This window comes from Ailuropoda melanoleuca, chromosome 6, assembly GCF_002007445.2.
Source record: "Ailuropoda melanoleuca isolate Jingjing chromosome 6, ASM200744v2, whole genome shotgun sequence".
NCBI lineage: Eukaryota > Metazoa > Chordata > Mammalia > Carnivora > Ursidae > Ailuropoda > Ailuropoda melanoleuca.
This window is the reverse complement of record NC_048223.1, coordinates 6771785-6790672: the sequence shown is the minus strand read 5'-3', so window position 1 is coordinate 6790672 and position 18888 is coordinate 6771785. Positions and strand designations below refer to the sequence as shown.

Here is an 18888-nt window from a genome sequence, read left to right as displayed (position 1 = left end):
TGTCAGATTCGCTCTCATTTCTGCCCTTAGGGATTCTATATTCTCAGCAACGCTTTCTCTGATGCTTTTTTCAAGTTTACTCATCATCTTGACCATTGTTGCTCTGAATTCCATTTCTGATAATTGGGATACATCCATATGTATTAATTCTGTGGCCGAGGCCAATTCTGTGGCAGAGGCCACAGACTCATTATCTTTTCTTTGCTGGGGGGGACTTCTCCTTCTCGTCATTCTGATGAAGAGAGATTGCAGGGTTGTCCAGAGCCCAAGTGTTGACTGGGACCCAGGCCGTGCGCCCTTGTTTTATAGAGATCTTAGGGATGTGGGCTTCTTCCTTAAAGAGTTTATTTATTTATTTGAGAGAGAGAGAGACAGTCAGCAAGAAAGGGAACCCAAGCAGAGGAGTGGGAGAGGAAGAAGCAGGTTCCCGGTGGAGAAGCCCGATGAAGGACTCCTTACGGAGCGTTGTGATCACACCCTAATCCGAAGACAGGTGCTTGGTGACTGCGCCACTCAGGCGCTCCGGGTTGTGGGCTTCTTGATTTTTCAGCCTGCCTTCTGGGGGAGGGGCCTGCCTGCCGGTACTCAGAAAACCCTGTTTGGGTAGAGTCTCTGTGTCCCTTGCGAGGGGGGATGGGGATGGGCACCCTGTGAGCCGGTATTTCCGGGCTTTTGTTCTCTGGCGGCTTTCCCTGGCGGTTTGCTATGCCTCTTCTGAGAGAGCAGCAGCGGCTGAAATTCAGCCTCTGTCTCAGAACAGAGGGATCGCGGATCGTTCTCCACTGATGTTCTGGCCACTTTAACTCTGTTTCTGTTGGTGCTGCTCAACCCTGCAGCATCCCGGGCTGTGCGCCCCACACCCGGCGTCCCAGCCCTCACTTCCAGGGCCGGCACGTCTCTGTCCTTTGTGTTTCCAACCCCGCCAGCCGCCAGCCGCCAGCCGCCCCGCGCGGGCTCCCGGAGCTCCCCGTCTCAGTCTGGTGTCTCACGGGTGCTGACCGCGAGTCCGCCTGCTCCCCCGTGCAGGTGGCCCTCCAGCCGCCAGCCGCCCCGCGGACGCTCCCGGAGCTCCCGGTCTCAGCCTCGATCCAGTGAGCACACCGGAGCTCCGGAGCTCCGTGAGATGCTTGGTGGTGCACGCTCCCGGCTCACGGACTCAGTCTGCCGTTTCCAGAGTGCGGGTCCGCGGTCCGCCCGCTCCCCGGTGCAGGTGGCCCGCCAGCCGCCCTGCGCGCGCGCTCCTGGAGCTCGCGTTCTAAGTCTGTTGTCTCGCGGGTGCCGTCCGCGAGTCCGCCTGCTCCCCCGTGCAGGTGGCCCGCCAACCGCCAGCCGTCCCGCGTGCGCTCCCGGAGCTCCCTTCTCAGCCTGCTGTCTCAAGCGTGCGGGTCCGCGGTCTGTCCGCTCCCCCTTGCAGGTGGCTACCGCTTCCCGGCGCCCTGACACGGCGGCTCCCTCCCCCTTCTGTTTAGCTTCCGATATCTGTGCGCGGTTTCACGGCTCCCCGCTTCGTACCTCGATACTCAGCGCTGGAGATGTTCATTTGTAGAGATCCAGATGTATCTTCCTGCGTCTCAGGCTGATTCCGTGGATGTTCCTGCTGGTCTGGTTCCTATCCAGCTCAACTCAGGGCACCAGCTGAAAAAGGGGTCCCCTACTCCTCCGCCATCTTAACCTCCCCCCCATCGTAACATTTTTAATTATAGAAGAAATATAAGATATTCCATTGTTCTCAAAAAACTTAAAAATTAGCTAAGGTGCTGTTATTCAACATAGATACTTAGAAAACAACTCTGTTTTGTCAGAGTGAGCGTTGTCTAGGGAGACCACTAAGAATTTTCTCCCTTACCTGCAATTTGCATCTTTCTGTGACTATTCATTTTTCAAGGTCCAGTTCAAATAGTACCTCCACTGTAAAGTCTTCTTGGAAGACTGGAAGCAGTCAGAAGATTCTTCCTTTCCTACAGATTTCATTTTAGCTTGCATTATAGTTCTGGAGGTGGCATCCTAGTTTTTGAGGGCTGACTCTTTGGTAGAGGCTACGTCAGGGGCCATGCTGGGAAGGGGACCCAGAGGCAACTCAGGGCCCTGTGGGAAAGAGCTGGGATTAGTGAGTGACATCTGCAATGGGTGAGGGAGTCTCATGTGTTTGTCATTGCTGTCATCTATGGTTTATTGACTCCCTTAGTAAATTCTTTGAGAGCTGGTTCTGTGTGTTTGTCACCATTAGATTGCCTCCAACACTTGGAGCAACACCTAGCACCCTAGATGTTCTCAGTAAACATGTGCTGAGATGAAATGAGGCCAATGAAGAAGTTCATGGTGGAATTTGAGCTCCGCTTGGAGGACATGTGAAGAATTGGATGTGGGAGAATAGAGTTTCTCAGGACAGGAAATGACATGAAGGAAACTTAAGAGACAATTAGGAAGAGGCCTTGGGAGAAAGAGAAGGTCTTTCTACTGGTAGAGTGAGAAAGAATTGTTAACAGGGAAGGATTAGAGTCGAGGCGAATAGGTTTATAGCTAAAAATTATTGAGGATATAATCTGATGAAGGCAATTGAAGTCTAGTTTAGGGAATAACAACAACAAAAAACAAAATGAGGAAATTTAGTTATGGAGTACATCAGATTTGGAATGTTTTCTTCCTCTAGAATTTAAAAATAGAGAATAATTAAGTAGTTTTATAATTTTGAATAGCAATATAGTGACATGTCATGGAATTACTGTAAACTGGAAAGCCAAAACAATAATAAAAACAGCAAATAAATTTGCTAAATAAACCTGTTGTTTCTAATATTCCTACTTAAATTTTATTTCAGGCCAATTTCTTTGAGAAGCCATACCTAGATTAGATATCTAATCATGTATAAAAATGCTATTAAAGACTAGATGGAGGGGTGCCTGGCAGAAGAGCATGAGACTCTTGATCTCATGAGTTTGAGCCCCATACCGCATGTAGAGATTACTTAAAAATAACTAAATAAATAAACTAAAAAAACCCAAAAAACTGGATAGTGAGTTTTGTTTTTTCAGCCTCATTTATTCCTGAATTCCTGTCTGCCATACATCTTTCTTATTCCCTTTGTACTTTGGAAGCACATTATTGTGCCACACAGCAAATTATTGAGGGTCCCATGGAGGTCTAGGTCAAGACCTAGAAAAAATTGAAAATTGATTGACCTTTTTGAAAATTGAACTAACTTATAGGGACTTTGATACTTGGGGAGACCTGCTTTTGGTGAGCTGTTGGATAGAGCTACAAACATCTTGGGTGTCCGTTATTTTTACCATCAGGTGTTAGGTAAATTTCTTTTTTTCCCCTCTACCTGCAATGCATTAGTAGTATCCTGTTTTTAACAATTTGTTGACTCTATTTATTATTGCAGCTAGATTGCCTGCCCTGCCTCACAACAGAAAGACCTGCCATTCCTCATACTATATTACTACTCAGTTTGTCATCTTTAATAAGAAATGAATTAGGAGAAATGGGAAGGGTCTTTCTGGATATAGAGAAGGGGGGAAAAGGTACAAAGAAGCCGTAAGTCCAGAGGCCTTTAGGCTATGAACATAGTCTTCAGTGCTGTGGGAGCAACCATAAACTGACTTCTATACTTCACTGATGCACTGAATTTCTGGGGTTAGGTGTGGTGGTGGTGGTAAAATACAAATTATGACAAAAATCAATGATATTGTAACAGTGTTGTGTGGTGACAGTTGGTAGCTACACTTGTGGTGAGCACAGCATTAACATATAGAGTTGTTGACTCATGATGTCGTACATCTGAAACTAATGTAACATTGTGTGTCAACCATACTGAAGTAAAAAAACTAAAAATGGGGGCCAGGGTGGCTCAGTCGGTTAAGCATTTGGCTCTAGATTTCAGCTTGGGTCATGATCTCAGGGTCATGAGATTGAGCTCCATGTTGGACTCCGTGCTGGGTGTGGAGCCTGCTTAAGATTCTCTCTCTCCCTCTCCCCCCCCAAAAAAACTACAAAAAATTATGACAAAAATAATGCTTCTTAGATGTAAACTTAGAAAATATAATTATGATTAATTTTCTTTCCCAATTCAGAACGTTCAAGTATTTTCTATCATTTGAGGAATTGACCCCCCTTTTGTTTTCCTTTTATAAACTATGTCTGTATATCAGTTTGAACTCTTTGTTGCAGGCAACAGAAACCCAGTTTAATTGGGTTTTTAAAAAATTGTTTCAAGTAACTTAAGTATCAAGGTTTTAGCCCAGTGAGATTTTGCATTCAAAATCCCCTCCTGGAGGCAAGATGTATGTAGATGTATGTAGCTGCTCCCGCCTCCACACCTTCATGAAAAACTGATCCAGTGGAGTCTGTGGGACTTTTATTATAGAAAGTTCCACAAAAGCTTTTTTTATGTCTCATTGGCTCCAACTGAATTACATTCCTGTCCCTAAACCAAATCCCTTTGGCCAGAGAATATGATGTGCTGATTGGCTTGGACCTAGAGCTTCACTCAAATGATATGCATGGATTATATGGAATGAGTGGAACCCCCAAGCTAAAATTGGTGCTGTTACTAGAAGAAGGGAAATAGTTACTGGAGAAGAAAACAAAGCATGCTCAGAAAATGATACTTGAAGTATTGATGATATTATAACATTTTAGATTAGCGACTTTGTTAACAGTGGTGTGTTGAATTTTCTCAGAGAGCCAGAGAAGTCATAAAGTGGGGGGGGGGAGGTGGGAGTGGGGGAGAGTAGATGGGATATAAATAATAAGTGAGAAGGGAAAGATCCTGGGATAATGGCCAGATTCAGTTACCTGAGCTAGGAATCTGTGATTAGTGGTCTCCTGACCTGCTGGCTCCTCTTCTCTCAGAGGAGCTGTCACTTGGAAATATCCCTTACTGGGATCAGGGATGTGGTGAGTGGTGCATAACTGAGGTTGGGTTTTGACACGTTAAGAGACTAAAGTGCCTTCTGGCTCTTAGAATGAGCTAATTTGATGGGAGTGTTTCTAGAGAAACATAGAGTGTTTCCAAGTTCCCTTGAAAGGCCAAGTGAAGTGACATGGAATTAGGTGGAGAAGCAAAGTTAATAGACCAGAGTTCTAGTCGGACACACATCGTGCTTTATAAGAATTCTAATTGTTTGCAAAATTTGAAAATATAATTTCACATGAAAATAAGGATATCTGGGGTGCGTGGCTCAGATGGTTAAGCATCTGCCTTCAGCTCAGGTCATGATCACAGGGTCCTGGGATCAAGCCCGCATCAGTCTCCCTGCTCAGTGGAGAGACTGCTCCTTCCTTCCTCTCTCTATCTGCCTTTCCCCCTGCTCATGCTTACTCTCTCTTTCTCAAATAAATAAATAAAATCTTAAAAACAATAAGGATTTCTGGTTTCTCTTTAAAAATCAGAAGATTTAGCAACCTTGGTCCTGATTCCTGTGGGCAACAGTCCACTGGAGCTCAGCAGTGGCTTCCCCTTCAGAACCTGGCTGGCATCCTGGATTATCAGGAAAAGGCTAAAGGCTGGGGAGTCAAATATAAGAGCCTCCATCCTCCTCTAGGACTTTGGGGACTAGGAAGAATTTTCATGGGCTGCTGGGTAGAAGTGGTACCGAGCTCAGGTCCATGGGGCATCACTGGTTAGCAGGTCCCAAGAAGAACTGATTCCCACTGATAGGCTATAATTTCCTTCACTTTACAAATTAGCTATACTCACTTGATGTTGAATTTGGAGAGAGCTTGAGGCTTCAGGAAAATACTAGGGACTTAGTCTTCCTTTTTCTTTCTCTTTCTTTCTTTCTTTCTTTCTTTCTTTCTTTCTTTCTTTCTTTCTTTCTTTTCCTTTCTTTCTTTTTCTTTCNGACTTAGTCTTCCTTTTTCTTTCTCTTTCTTTCTTTCTTTCTTTCTTTCTTTCTTTCTTTCTTTCTTTCTTTTCTTTCTTTTTCTTTCTTTTCTTTCTTTTCTTTTTCTTTCTTTCTTTATTTCTTTCTTTCATTTTATTTATTTATTTAACAGATGGAGACAGCGAGAGAGGGAACACAAGCAAGGGGAGTGGGAGAGGGAGAAGCAGGCTTCCCCCCGAGCAGGGAGCCTGATGTGGGGCTCGATCCCAGGACCCTGGGATCATTACCTGAGCTGAAGGCAGACGCTTAATGGCTGAGCCACCCAGGCACCCCTTCCCCTTTCTTTCACATCCCAAATGGTCTCAATCAGTCTTCAATGGATACTCTTGACCTAAACTTGGATCAATAAACTCTACTTTGTATCTTTTATACATACGTTAATGCAATGTACTATTTCTCAACTAAAAAATTACTACGTGTGGCTACGCTGACAAAGGGGCGAGGATTTTCCTACCTCTTGGGCAGACTGCAGTGGAGGAGCCTGCAGTTGTACCGTTGGAGGCACAGTGGATACACCAGTCACCCATCTGGGGGGAGCTGAGGACAGAGTGGGAGGCAAGCTTTACACACCATCCTGCTCTGCCATCCCTCATCACTTTTGCACTTACTCCAGCTTTACATGTTGGCGTTTCCAAACAGAGTTGGCACTGTTTGGGGTTAGTCAGGATCAATGCAGAGAAGTCTGGAGTAAGGCCTTGTGAGAAGAGACCAGTTTTTTCCTACATGCTGATTAACCATTCAGTGAGCAGCTCTAACTCTTCACATCCATTCATTAAGTTGCACAAATCAAGTAACATTTGAACCTCTGTGCTTGGGTGACCAAATCCCATACACTGAGTAGTGAAGGTCAGTTGTGGCCATAGCTTCCATTTCAATGGGGTGTCTTTCCTTGAGAAAGCTATTCTAAGTCCTTATATATAATCTTTTTTTTTTGTCTGAATCCATTTCTGAATTCAAAATACTTGTTGACTCACCACATGCTCTTACATGGGTATTCTGGTGTGGGTCATGCTTCCCTCTGGCTTCACTTTGCAGAAGGATGCTCAGGAGAAATCAGAGTTATATCGTCCCCATTTAATAGCTTGCTTTGTCCAAAGAGGGGTCAGTCTGGTATGTAGAGTAGGAGTCTAATATTTAACAAGGTCAGTGGTCTTCTAATTCATGTTTATATTAGAGGGTCCATAGACATTCCAATTAACTAGAGAAAACCTGATAAAGTAACAGGCTGATATGGAATATGAGTGTTTGCCTTTTGGAAAACAAATGATGCCACTCCCAGTTGTGAAGTGTGGTTGAAAAAAGGGATTGCTGAAAATACAGAAAAATGAAGGTATTCTCCAGGTTTCCTTTATTTATTTTTTTTAAAGATTTTATTTATTTATTTGACAGAGATAGAGACAGCCAGTGAGAGAGGGAACACAAGCAGGGGGAGTGGGAGAGGAAGAAGCAGGCTCATAGCAGAGGAGCCTGATGTGGGGCTCGATCCCATAACACCGGGATCACGCCCTAAGCCGAAGGCAGACCCTTAACCACTGTGCCACCCAGGCACCCCTCCAGGTTTCCTTTAAACTAAAAAGAAAACCCTTTAATCAATTCATATTTCTTAGCTGTTTATTTTTTCACATAGTGATTTATTCCAGTGACCTTGTGATCTTTAAACTTGTAATGGGGAGCTGAAAATAGGACATAACAGGAAAAGAGGAGGGTTGTGGTGGAAGATAAGAGAGTAGTTTATGAAGAAGGGGAAGAGGATATAGGATACCATAGTATACTGCAGGGCTCTGGAACCTCTGATCCTAGGCAGTTCTCCAGGGAAACACTATCAAGGCTTTTTCCATAAAAGTCAGGTATGAAAGAAATACCATATATATTTATGTTCTTTTAGGCAAATTTATTTTTACTGTGTTGCCTCATCCTGCCTGAGCAGTCAGGTCTTTCTCAGGTACCTGGAATCTGCCCCTCAGGCTCTGTTGTCTGGATTCTTAAACAGAGCAAAGGCTTGGAGGAAGCTCTTCTGTCCTTGGTCCTTAGTCCTCAGCGTCGGCCTGGGAAATGCCCATTGCTTACTCTGTGCATCCCTTCGGCAGAGATCCTGCTGCACCTTGTCTGTCCCTCTCTTCGCCACCCCTGTGGCCGCAGTCTTTCTTGCTGGCCTCCGCAGATTTTCCTCCTTCCCCACCAGGGTAATTTCTTTCTCTCTCTGTCTTCCTCATCTAGTGGCTTCTCAGAGATGTCCTCCTCCTGCTGCCCCATTCACAGCACACCCAGCCTACGTAAACCCTAAGGAAGTTTGTACTTCTACCTGGGGACTCCAGGAACCACAGATTCCAGACTGGTTTTGCTTTCTGTGCTGCCAGCATTCCTAAGACAAGAGGTAGTTATTACTTTAGTTGAGGAGTGGGACTGGGAAGGGAAGGAGGTGGAAGATAAACCCAATTTGATATTTCAGTAAATTATTCTGCCACAGTAATATTAACTATTTGATTGTTCAATAGTGAAGTACTTAAAAAAATTTTTCTCCGTGTCCTTGAGGGGCTTTGGGAAATTTTCTCCTGTTCAAAGCATGTTCTTGTGTTATCTTTATTATTTTATTTACTTATTATTTTTTACTGTCTGAGTTTAAAAGTTAAACAATTATGAAATATTTAAAACAAAAAATACTGAAAAGTACAGGAACAATTTAACCAATGTCCATATACTTAATGCTCAGATTGAACAGATGTTAAAAATTTTGCCATAGTTGCTTTAAGCTTTTCTTAAAAAATTAATAGATTGAGCTTCAGCCCCCAGCTGTGCCTCTTGCCTCCCTCTCCGTAGGACAACAAATATTCTGAATTTGTGTGTCATTCCCATATGTTTTAAAATTTTACCACCTGTATTTGGCAACATACACAACAAATACAACATATACAGTATTTTGTGTTTTTATAATTTACAATAATTGGTACATATAATCTGTATCCTCTAGTACTTTGCTTTTTCCAGTTACTGTGTTTTTAAGAAACAGATGTGGTTCATTGATTTAATGATGTATATTCTATTGATTAAATAATAACGTATTCATCCGTTATTCTAAAGAAAACAGGCATTTGCTTTAAAATATAAATTTACCCTAGGATACCTGGGTGGCACATTCGGTTAAGCACGGGACTCTTTGTTTTGGCTCAAGTTGTGATCTTAGGGTCATGAGATGGAGGCCCCTGTCAGGCTCTGTGCTCAGTGTGGAATCTGTTTAAGACTCTNCTGTTCTCCCTCTCCCCCTCTGCACGCACATGCACAGTCTCTCTCACTCAAATAAATAAATAAATCTTTAAACAATATAAATATGCCCTTAAAATATAAATTTGTTGAGCACTGTAAGGATTTATCAATCACTCAAGGGTGAAGTGGTCATCAATCTTTTCTTTAAAACTACCTGTGATGCTTGCAGTGAGAGAATAGGGATGTTAATTAACTACACATTAAATTTAAGAGCTTGGAAGCACTAGAAACAGATTTGATTTTGAATCTCTCATTTTTTTTAACGATTTTATTTATTGATTTGACAGAGAGAGAGAGACAGCCAGTGAGAGAGGGAACACAAGCAGGGGGAGTGGGAGAGGAAGAAGCAGGCTCCCAGCGGAAGAGCCCAACGTGGGGCTCAATCCCAGAACCCTAGGATCACGCCCTGAGCCAAAGGCAGACGCTTAACGACTGAGCCACCCAGGTGCCCCTTGAATCTCTCATTTTGTCTGCCTTCCTTAGGCAGGTAATCTCTGCAGCCTTCTAATTTACATTTAAGAGAGGATGCCTGTTCCATCAGTAGAACAGATAGTTAGTAAGCTGTGTGTGAGGAGGTTAACATAGTCCCGGGCCCATTGAAAGCCTCAGTAAATATTTGTCATTATTTTTTATATTACTAAAGAAGGGGAAAGTAAGGGAAGAAAGGAATTTTGGAGGGTAGACTAGGGGGCCAGCTGCCTCAGCTGGGTCAGTAGCTACCTCAAAAACTCAGTTGATTGAAAGACATCAGAATCTTATTGGTCTCAGGGTTGTTCCTAATGCCTTTCTCTGAAATGGTCTAGATCCTGGAGTTTTAGATCCTGTAAATTGTAAATGGCTGCTTAGACTAATTCTGGTAAAGCTTTTAATGATCAGGGAGGTTAGAAATTTGAGGGAGGATAAAAATTGGATCACATTTCATCCAAATTGAGTTCCTCCTTAGAATATACTTCCTTAAGTTTCTAAATATATATTTGGTTGTGTCAGGATATGCTTGAGAATTAGGAGAGGGGATAACAAAGGCTTTAATTGGTGAAAGAAAGTTTTTAAAATTATATGGGCTAAGAAAAAAAGCAGAGGGGGAAAGTAGTGTTGGAATTACTGAAGAAATACATGGTACACGTCAAAATCTATGGGAAGGTATATATATATCTACAGAATTCAACATAACCTGCCCTGTTGGTGGGTCTCTGGTCAGTGATCTGGCTGCCCTCTGGACTGCATTTTTCAGGACTGACTTTGAAAAACTATGCTCTTCTGAGCCATCTCAGGCATCCAGGTAGGAATGCTTCAATGTCAGGTGTTTGGGTACTGGTTAAGTGATGGGTTCCTCATTTCTAAAATTGCAAAGCGAATTCTAATAACTGCATTCTACAGTGTTTGAGGACTGCCAAGTTATGTGCTTGATAAATATGAGTTGATATAGCTAGAATTTTCCCCAAAAAACTTTACAAAGAATTTTACAGAGGTAGATTTCTTTTAAAATGCATATATTGGGACACCTGGGTGGCCCAGTCCATTAAGTGTCTGCCTTCAGCTTAAGTCATGATCCCACGGTCCTGGGATAGTGCCCTGTGTCGGGCTCCCTGCTCAGTGGGGAGTCAGCTTCTCCCTTTCCCTCTGCCCTGCTCATGCTCTCACTCTCTTTCTCTGTCTCAAATAAATAAATAAAATCTTTAAAAAATATATTTTTTAAGTAATCTCCACACCCGACATGGGGCTTGAATCCCCAATTCTGAAATAAAGGGCTACATGCTCTGTGAACTGAGCCACACCCAGGTGCCCCATTTTACTATTTTAATCATAGTATTTTGCTTTGTAAGGAAAATAGGTGCTCTTATTTGAAATTGTAACATAGATACCGTGCATGTCAATCTTAGCATTATCAGTATTAAATAATGTGTGCCTTCAGACTACTAGTATTTATTTTATTTTTTTCCAGTGTTTTACCACAATTGCCTGTCTTATTTTCAGTTATTTTGGTTTTGGTAGTCTTATAGTCTACACAAATGAATGGAAATGTGTATAAGGAAAAGTAAACCCCTTTCCCACACTGCAACCAATCTCCTGTTTCCCCCAGAGTGTCAATCACTGTTACATTTTTTTGGTATCCTTCTGGAAATGTTTTCTAACCATACAACTGACATAGCTTCCTGTCCGCCCCCCACTATATTTACTCTTCTGCACCTTGCTTTGTTCTTCTAAGAGTATATCTTTCGGGACGCCTGGGTGGCTTGGTTGGTTGGGTGTCTGCCTTCTGCTCAGGTCGTGGTCTCAAGGTCCTGGGATCCAGTCCCACATTGGACTCCTCACTCAGGGGGAGTCTCCTTCTCCCTCTGCTGCTCCTTCTGTTTGTGCTCTCTCTGTGTCAAGTAAATAAATAAAATCTTTTTTTGAAAAAGGTATATCTTTTTTTAAAAAAAATATGGAACGCTTCATGAATTTGTGTGTTGCTTGCACAGTGGCCATAGTAATTTTCTCTGTGTTATTCCAATTTGAGTGCTGATGAAACAAGCACTTAAGAGTGTATCTTGAAGATAGCCCCATATTTTTCTGTTTCTTTCATTTAAATACCAAAGGACTTGAAGCAACTTTATTACTTATAAAAATAAAGCCTTAAAAATAAGAAACATATTGTATGGGTAATTGGTTTGTCAATAAGTTTAAGTGCTGGTTTTGTCTGATTGTGGGAAAATAACAATAGTTTATGTAATTAACAAATCACATAAATTCAAATAGGCATGAGCAAAAAGAATAGAACCCCAGGTGTATTTATCCTTTCAAATGTGAGGTCAACACAAGGTCTATTAATTTGCAGCCTTTCTGTGGAGTGCAGTTGGGAAAGTTGGATCACTGTGGTTTTTATTTTTGTTTTTTAAAGGATTTTATTTATTCCTTTGAGAGAGAAAGTGAGAGTGAGGTCCCGGGATCATGATCTGAACCTAAGGCAATTACTTAACTGTCTGAGCCTCCACCCAGATGCTCCTTGGATCACTATTTTTAAAACTTGAGGCAAGGGGTAGAAGCCATTTTGAATATGGGGAAGGATATGCAGGATGACCAAAACCACAGACATTCAAAGCCAGCCGGCAGTGACAGAATTAGCATTTTGCAGAACTAGGGGATTATGCTTAAAAATTCTAAAAGATCTGTTTAATCTCTTCCAACACAAAATAAGAATGCCTATAAATAGTTTTAACTATAGTGAAACATTGTAAAAGTAAGAATTCAATAAAATTTTATTATTTAATGCTAAGATGTAAGAAACTGTATCTGGGGAGTAGGATGAATTCCATTTACCCCTTTATCAGCTCTATTACTTGCGCTCTTAAGATTTTTTTTTTTTTAAAACAGTAGAATTAAATAGTGGGCAGTGGTATATTTTTTAAAATCCAAAGATTTAGTTATACTTTGATTAGAACCAGGCCCCAGAATAACTGTAAGATTCAGAAATCTGTCCTTTTGAAAGAACAGCAAAAATTCCTAAGCAGGTTGATATACAGATCACAAATGACACATGAGCCATAATACTCTTCGGGGGGCTTCACACAACTTAATATGATCTTTGATCAATGAAAAATTTTAACGAATAAATTGTATTTCAAAAACTATGTGCTTACTTTCTTCTTTTTGTGGACATTAGTCCTGTCTTAAAATTTTACTTTCTGACCACTTCCTGTACATTTATAAATGCTACAATTCTCTCAAACTTGAAGTGTTTATTTTACTGAAATAGTAGGGTAAAATGTAAATGAAAATTGTACAGGCTATTGAGAAACGTCTATGCCCTATATAAGCACAAGGTGTAAAAGACAGGTGTTTCTTCCCTGTACTGACTCACTTATTGTCTGGCCCACCTATGTTGGGAAGTGGTGTTCCCGGGGGTCTGTTCCTTTTTGTTCCCTTTCAGCCAGACCTCTCAGGTGTTTTCTTCTGGATAGTGTACTGCCTTTGTACTTTAGATTGCTTAGGTAAATGTTTCCACAGGGCTAATGTTCTCTTTATAACATTACTTTTTCTAGATATAAAGACCTGAAGGTAGTCTTTTCTCCAAAGATGGAAAACAGTACCACTGTCATTTCACGGGAGGAACTGGAAGAGCTACAAGAAGCATTTAATAAAATAGGTATGCTTGAGAAAAAACCAAATATGGCATTGCTGTTCTGCTTGATATCAGACTTCCAGGAATGGGACCATACCTTTTATTGGTTTTATTACCACCCATTTACCCCAGCTTTATTCCCCTTTTTTCCCCCCCTATCTAGGTTTCACTGAATTCTTTCTTTCTTTCTGAAAGATAAACTAAGACTGGCTTAAATTTCTATGAGAATTGGACTTTGAATTCTTTGATAATTTCTTTGCGAGAGTAATCCGGGTTAATGAATGACAGTGTAACTCAATATGCTTAACATGATACCCTCATTACAGAGAGAAAATATAGAAACACTTCCTTGTTTATAAACTGAACTCTGGCCTTTGTGTGTTTGTCACTAACAATAACACTTTCTTACTTCAAGCAGAATATTTTAAAATCTGAATATTGTTTTTAGAGGCCATATGTCTTAATTTCCTTCTCCCTCATGCATAATTTTTAAAAAATCTTGGGGTTGTTTTTAAAGGCTGCATATCCTGTTTTCTTTCACTTTTTAAAGCCATTCAATGTTTTGTCTTCAGGACATTATCATTTGACAGCTTTGTATTTTTCTTCCCAAAACGTCCCCTCATACGCTGTTGAATTGCAATTCTTCCGCACTTTGTTCCTAGGAAATCTGTGGCAAACAGGGATTTAACTTCCGTCTTTTGCTCTAGTCGGCAAAAGCATGCAAGTGAAAGGTGAGCACAGTGAAAGGACATTGGGACTGTGACACCAGCCCCCCTGCCCTTCCCACAGTAAACCCCTTCTAGGGTACAGAAGAACAGTCCATGAGTAACAGTCAGATGGTAGACTGGGGAGGATATATAATGATCACAGTTGGCCTCACGCCTAGATTTCTCACAAACCTGGTGAATAATTACTAAAATTTGCGTAGATGAAATACAGTGCAGAATGAATTTTAGAGACCAATAAAAAAAAAAAGGAAGATTTCAGTTTAAAAAAGAAAGCTTTCCAAAAAAAAAAAAAAAAAAAAAAAAAAAGTAAAGCTGTCAGGAAGCTCATAACTTACAAATCATTGCTATGAAGTAAAGTGAGTTGTACAAATCCCTGGGCCCTTGCACTTCTCCCTGCACAGCCATCTCCAGAGCAACTCAAACCTTCCAAATACTGTCTACATGGTGGCTGAATTAGGCTCATAGTAAATGCCTTAACTCTCATCTTTTCATTAGTTTGAGGACAGTATATTTGTCAGTAGAGCATTGCATGAATATGATACGATTTCTAGAAGATTATTATTAATAATAAATTTTATAGAGTATTGTAAGTGGTGCCCAGAGTCTTTTCAAGACAAAAATTGGGCAATTACTGGAACGTTCTGCTCATTTTGAGCATTGAAACAAAGCAAGTAATAAAAATGTATCTCTCAGCTTGCTATTGCTGTTATTTTATAGTGCAGTTTGGTAGCTTGAACAAAAGTGCTACCTAAGTCTTAGTGAAATATGAATGAATTAGTAATCCCTTTTCTTTGTATAGCTTTACTCTTTATGACTCATGGACATATAATCCTGCAGTATTTATTTAATGATATTTTGAATAAATAATTCATTGATGGAACAAATCTGACAGCTAGATAATTTGCTCTTTGTGAGGGCAGTGCTAACGCTAGCGCAATATGTACTAGCTTTATTGACAAGATAACTTGCCTCTTATGAACTCAGTATTCTCTGTTTACTTTATTTAATTTAATTTAATTTATTTGACAGAGAGAGAGACAGCCAGCGAGAGAGGGAACACAAACGGGGGGTGGGAGAGGAAGAAGCAGGCTCCCAGCAGAGCAGGGAGCCCGATGCGGGGCTGGATCCCAGGACCCCGGGATCACGCCCCAAGCCGAAGGCAGATGCTTAACAACTGAGCCACCCAGGCGCCCCAAGAACTCGGTATTCTCTCTGATAATTTCTACCAAACAACTTTTCATGGGGGCAAAGGGACATGCCCACCTAAACTAACTACATGAGATATTTTTGGGGTCTCAAGGGAGAAGTGGCAGGTTAAAATATTTGTCTTCTTTCTTTTTTTTCTTCATAAATTTTGGTAAAATAGGCATAACAAAACTTACCATTTTAATAACTTTTAAGTATACAGCTCAGTGGCATTACGTACAGATTGTTATGCAGCCATACCACGATCTCTAGAACTTTCTCATCTTCCCAAGCCCACTAAACACCAACTTCTCATCTTGTTTAACATTCTGTTTTATGTCTGCATCACATTTTGTTTATCCATTCATCTGTCAGAGGACACCTGAGTTGTTTCTACCTTTTTGCTATTGTGAATAATGTTGCTATGAGCATGAGTATACAAATATCTGTTCACATTTCTGCTTTCAGTTATTTTGTGTATATATTCCAAAGTGGTATTGCTGGATAATATGGTAATTCTGTGTTTGATCTTTCAAGGACCATCATGCTGTTTTCTGTGGTAGCTGCACATTTTACAGTCCCATCAGCAGTGCATAAGGGTTTCAATTTCTTCAAATCCTTGTCAACACTTACTATTTTCTGTTAAAAATTTTTTTCGTAATAGCCATCATGAGTATGAAGTGGTATCTCATTGTGGTTTTGATTTGCATTTCCCTAATGTTTTGTGATGTTGAGGATCTTTTCATATATGTATTGGACATTTGTATAACTTCTTTGGAAAAATGTCTCTTCATTTCTAGTCAGTGTCTATTTCTTCTGCCCACTTTTTAATCAAGTTGTTTATTTTTGTTGTTGAATTATAGGAAAGTCTTATTTCTTTTTAAACTATATTCTTTATGATAATTTAACCTAAGCCTTGATTTCCTCATCTTTAAAATTAGAATAATATTATTTGCTACCTCAAGGTTGTTACAGGATTTCATGAAATAAGTTCTTAACAGGTCATGCGGCACAGAATATGTGTTTATTAAATGGTATCTAGTATTTCTTGTCACATCATACCCAAGCCACAGAGGCCATAGGGATGGAGCGGAATTTAAGCACAAAGACCTATTCATCTTCAGAGCCCCAGCTCCTAAGTATTCTTATTAGTATAGCATGATGGTTAACAGGTAAACAACTTTTCCTCCATCTTGTGTGTGAGGGTAGGGGAGATGGGCAGAGGGAGAGGAAGAGAGAAAATCTTAAGCAAGCTCCACACCCAACGAGGGAACAGATGCGGGGCTCAGTCTCATGACCCAGAGATCATGAGCTGAGCCGAAATCAAGAGTGGGACACTTAACCAACTGAGCCACCCAGGTGTCCCTCGATCTTGTTTATTTTTAAATACTCTCTGCCACAGTGTTGGTAAAGAAATAAGCCAGCTAGTTTATTTGCCTATTTCAGAATTATAGGACACAATTCTGAACTTGTGATGTATTAAATAATGATATTTTGCTCTAAGTTCAAAGGAAGTAATATTATTATTGCAATATCAAGGTTCCTAGCTGACTTTTGAGATTGTAGCAATATTTTCGTTATTGGTAGATTCTAGTTGAGAAACTTTCCATTTGTTCTAAACAGTGTTAATTCTAAAACTTGTGTACTAGACTTTCAAAGTTTGTCTTTATCATTAATTGAGTTATAGTGAGGATGGCTCTTTTACTGAGAGGAAAAAGTGAAATAGAGGAAACAAAGAGACTATTAGCAGATGAGCCAAGAAAACCTACATAACAAGGTGGATCCTGGCAACTAACCAGACAATCCAAAGCTCTGTTGCCAGCTCTGGGCAGGAGCGTTTTGTGTTGCCTTTGTTCTGTGTCAAGAAGTGGTATCTAATCTCTAGGGAAAACCTAGGGAAGGGCACCTCAGTGATAGCATGAAAATGCCTGGAAACCTATTTTCAAAAGTCCAAATACAGGTGTGAAATTATTTCTTGAACACTTAGTGTCAAAATGACATCAGACATGATTCAGCCTACATAATGGTATCATAAATACATAATGAAGAAGCAATGAATTATTGACAAATGAAACAAAGCTGCCACCAAGTGAATGTATAACAGAAAGACCTTATTGTATTTAATATACAAATATGCAGATAATTTATACAGAATGTGGAACCTGCAGATCCATTTTGTCAGTTCTGTGAAGAAGTGAAAATCTGGGTGGGCATTCCTTCATGACAATCGCTGCTGTTTTTTCTCGATATCTGAGACTTGTCCGTGCTTAGTTCTTTGAAATTTAGTCATGTGCTAAGCCTGAGTTTTTCATCTGTTGGAACAGTGTTCATGCTATGTACTTAAAATACGCATGGAGTCCTAAATCTATGTGGATGAAGTCCATTTAAATATGAGTTTTTTGATCAAGTGTATAGACTACCTTGTACAGTTCAGGTATAGGAGAAAGGTGACTGCAAGTTGTGGAACAAACCGGAAGGGTTCTACCTGCCTGTGAATCTCCCATGAGGCCTTCTGGGTGCATACCTCTAATGAAGAGCACAAATGGTATTTGACAGCTAATGATTTATCTTTACAGATACTGACAACAGTGGGTATGTTAGTGACTATGAACTTCAGGACCTGTTTAAGGAAGCAAGCCTTCCTCTGCCTGGCTACAAGGTGCGCGAGATAGTGGAGAAAATTCTAGCAGTTGCTGATAGCAACAAAGATGGCAAAATCAGTTTTGAAGAGTTTGTGTCTGTAAGTAATCCCAGCTTCTCCTGATTACTAACCTTTTTGCTTTGAGCAGAATTTTAGTAATGTCATTGCTCTCTTTGGTTAAATATGGCTGCAGAGACCAGAAAAAAGCACTGCTTTATAATGGTGATGATGATGGTAACAACAACAGTGTCCACAAATAATTTGTAACAGAAAGGAAAAAGTCATTCTCAAATTGTTGGGAGTCAGGTTTTGACAGTAATATCTCATGTGCTAGTAAAACTATGGTTGAGTTTGGAGCTTATTGACTATTTGTGTACAGAATGTTTTAATGTCTCAGTACTTGGTCTTGAGAAATGGAATATCTTTGGGGACTGAAATAGCTAAGGTACGGAAGCTATACTTCCTACACGCTGGTTATTTCCTTGTAGTAAGTTATACCTTCAGTTTCAGCGAATGCCACCAGGTAAATTTTGGCGCTAGGTCTGATAGCATTGTTTCGTTATTAAAGCACCTCAAGGCTCAGAGAACTGAACAAGATGAAAAATAATACATGACTCAACTGACAAGAGAAAAATGGGTTGTTGAACTGAATATTGAATATCATGTATTTCAAACTCTCGGGCCAAGAGAGGTGACCTGGCCACGTTGCCGTTGCCAGTTGAGCAAGGGCTGTCACTTCTTCCCGCACTGCCACCATAACTGTATGTTTCATATGCAAATAGAACTTGGTGGTGAGGCTGGAGAACCAAGGGACTCAGGGAACGTGTCCTGGGAGCTACGAAGACTGAGCTGAGATCTGAAGACAGTTGTTAAACAGATAAAAGGGGTTGAGTGGGGGAAATGAGTAAGGTGCCAGGCAGGCAGAAGTGACGGCCGATGTGGAGCCTCTGTGTGGCTTTAGGGATGGTAGGTACTGTCAAGCACTTGGAAAAAAGCTGAGTGTGGATAGGGTGACGTGGTAAGGGTAGGGAATGCAGCTAGGGAAGTAAGTTGGGGTCAGGTTATGCAGGGTCTTGCAGAATT

The 18888-nt window shown here is 40.9% G+C and overlaps 1 protein-coding gene and 1 pseudogene across 1 annotated transcript in view; one reads left to right on the top strand and one right to left on the bottom strand.

Annotated features, from left to right (window-relative positions):
• PLS1 (plastin 1) overlaps positions 1 to 18888 on the top strand; it is a 110885-nt gene that overhangs the window by 53876 nt on the left and 38121 nt on the right. The window contains exons 2-3 of the mRNA XM_034661814.1: positions 13172 to 13275; positions 17741 to 17908. Of these exons, the coding sequence (XP_034517705.1) occupies positions 13206 to 13275; positions 17741 to 17908 (238 nt within the window). The 5' untranslated portion in view covers positions 13172 to 13205. The remainder of the gene's footprint in view (positions 1 to 13171; positions 13276 to 17740; positions 17909 to 18888) is intronic.
• Positions 11569 to 11665, bottom strand: LOC117802836 (annotated as a pseudogene).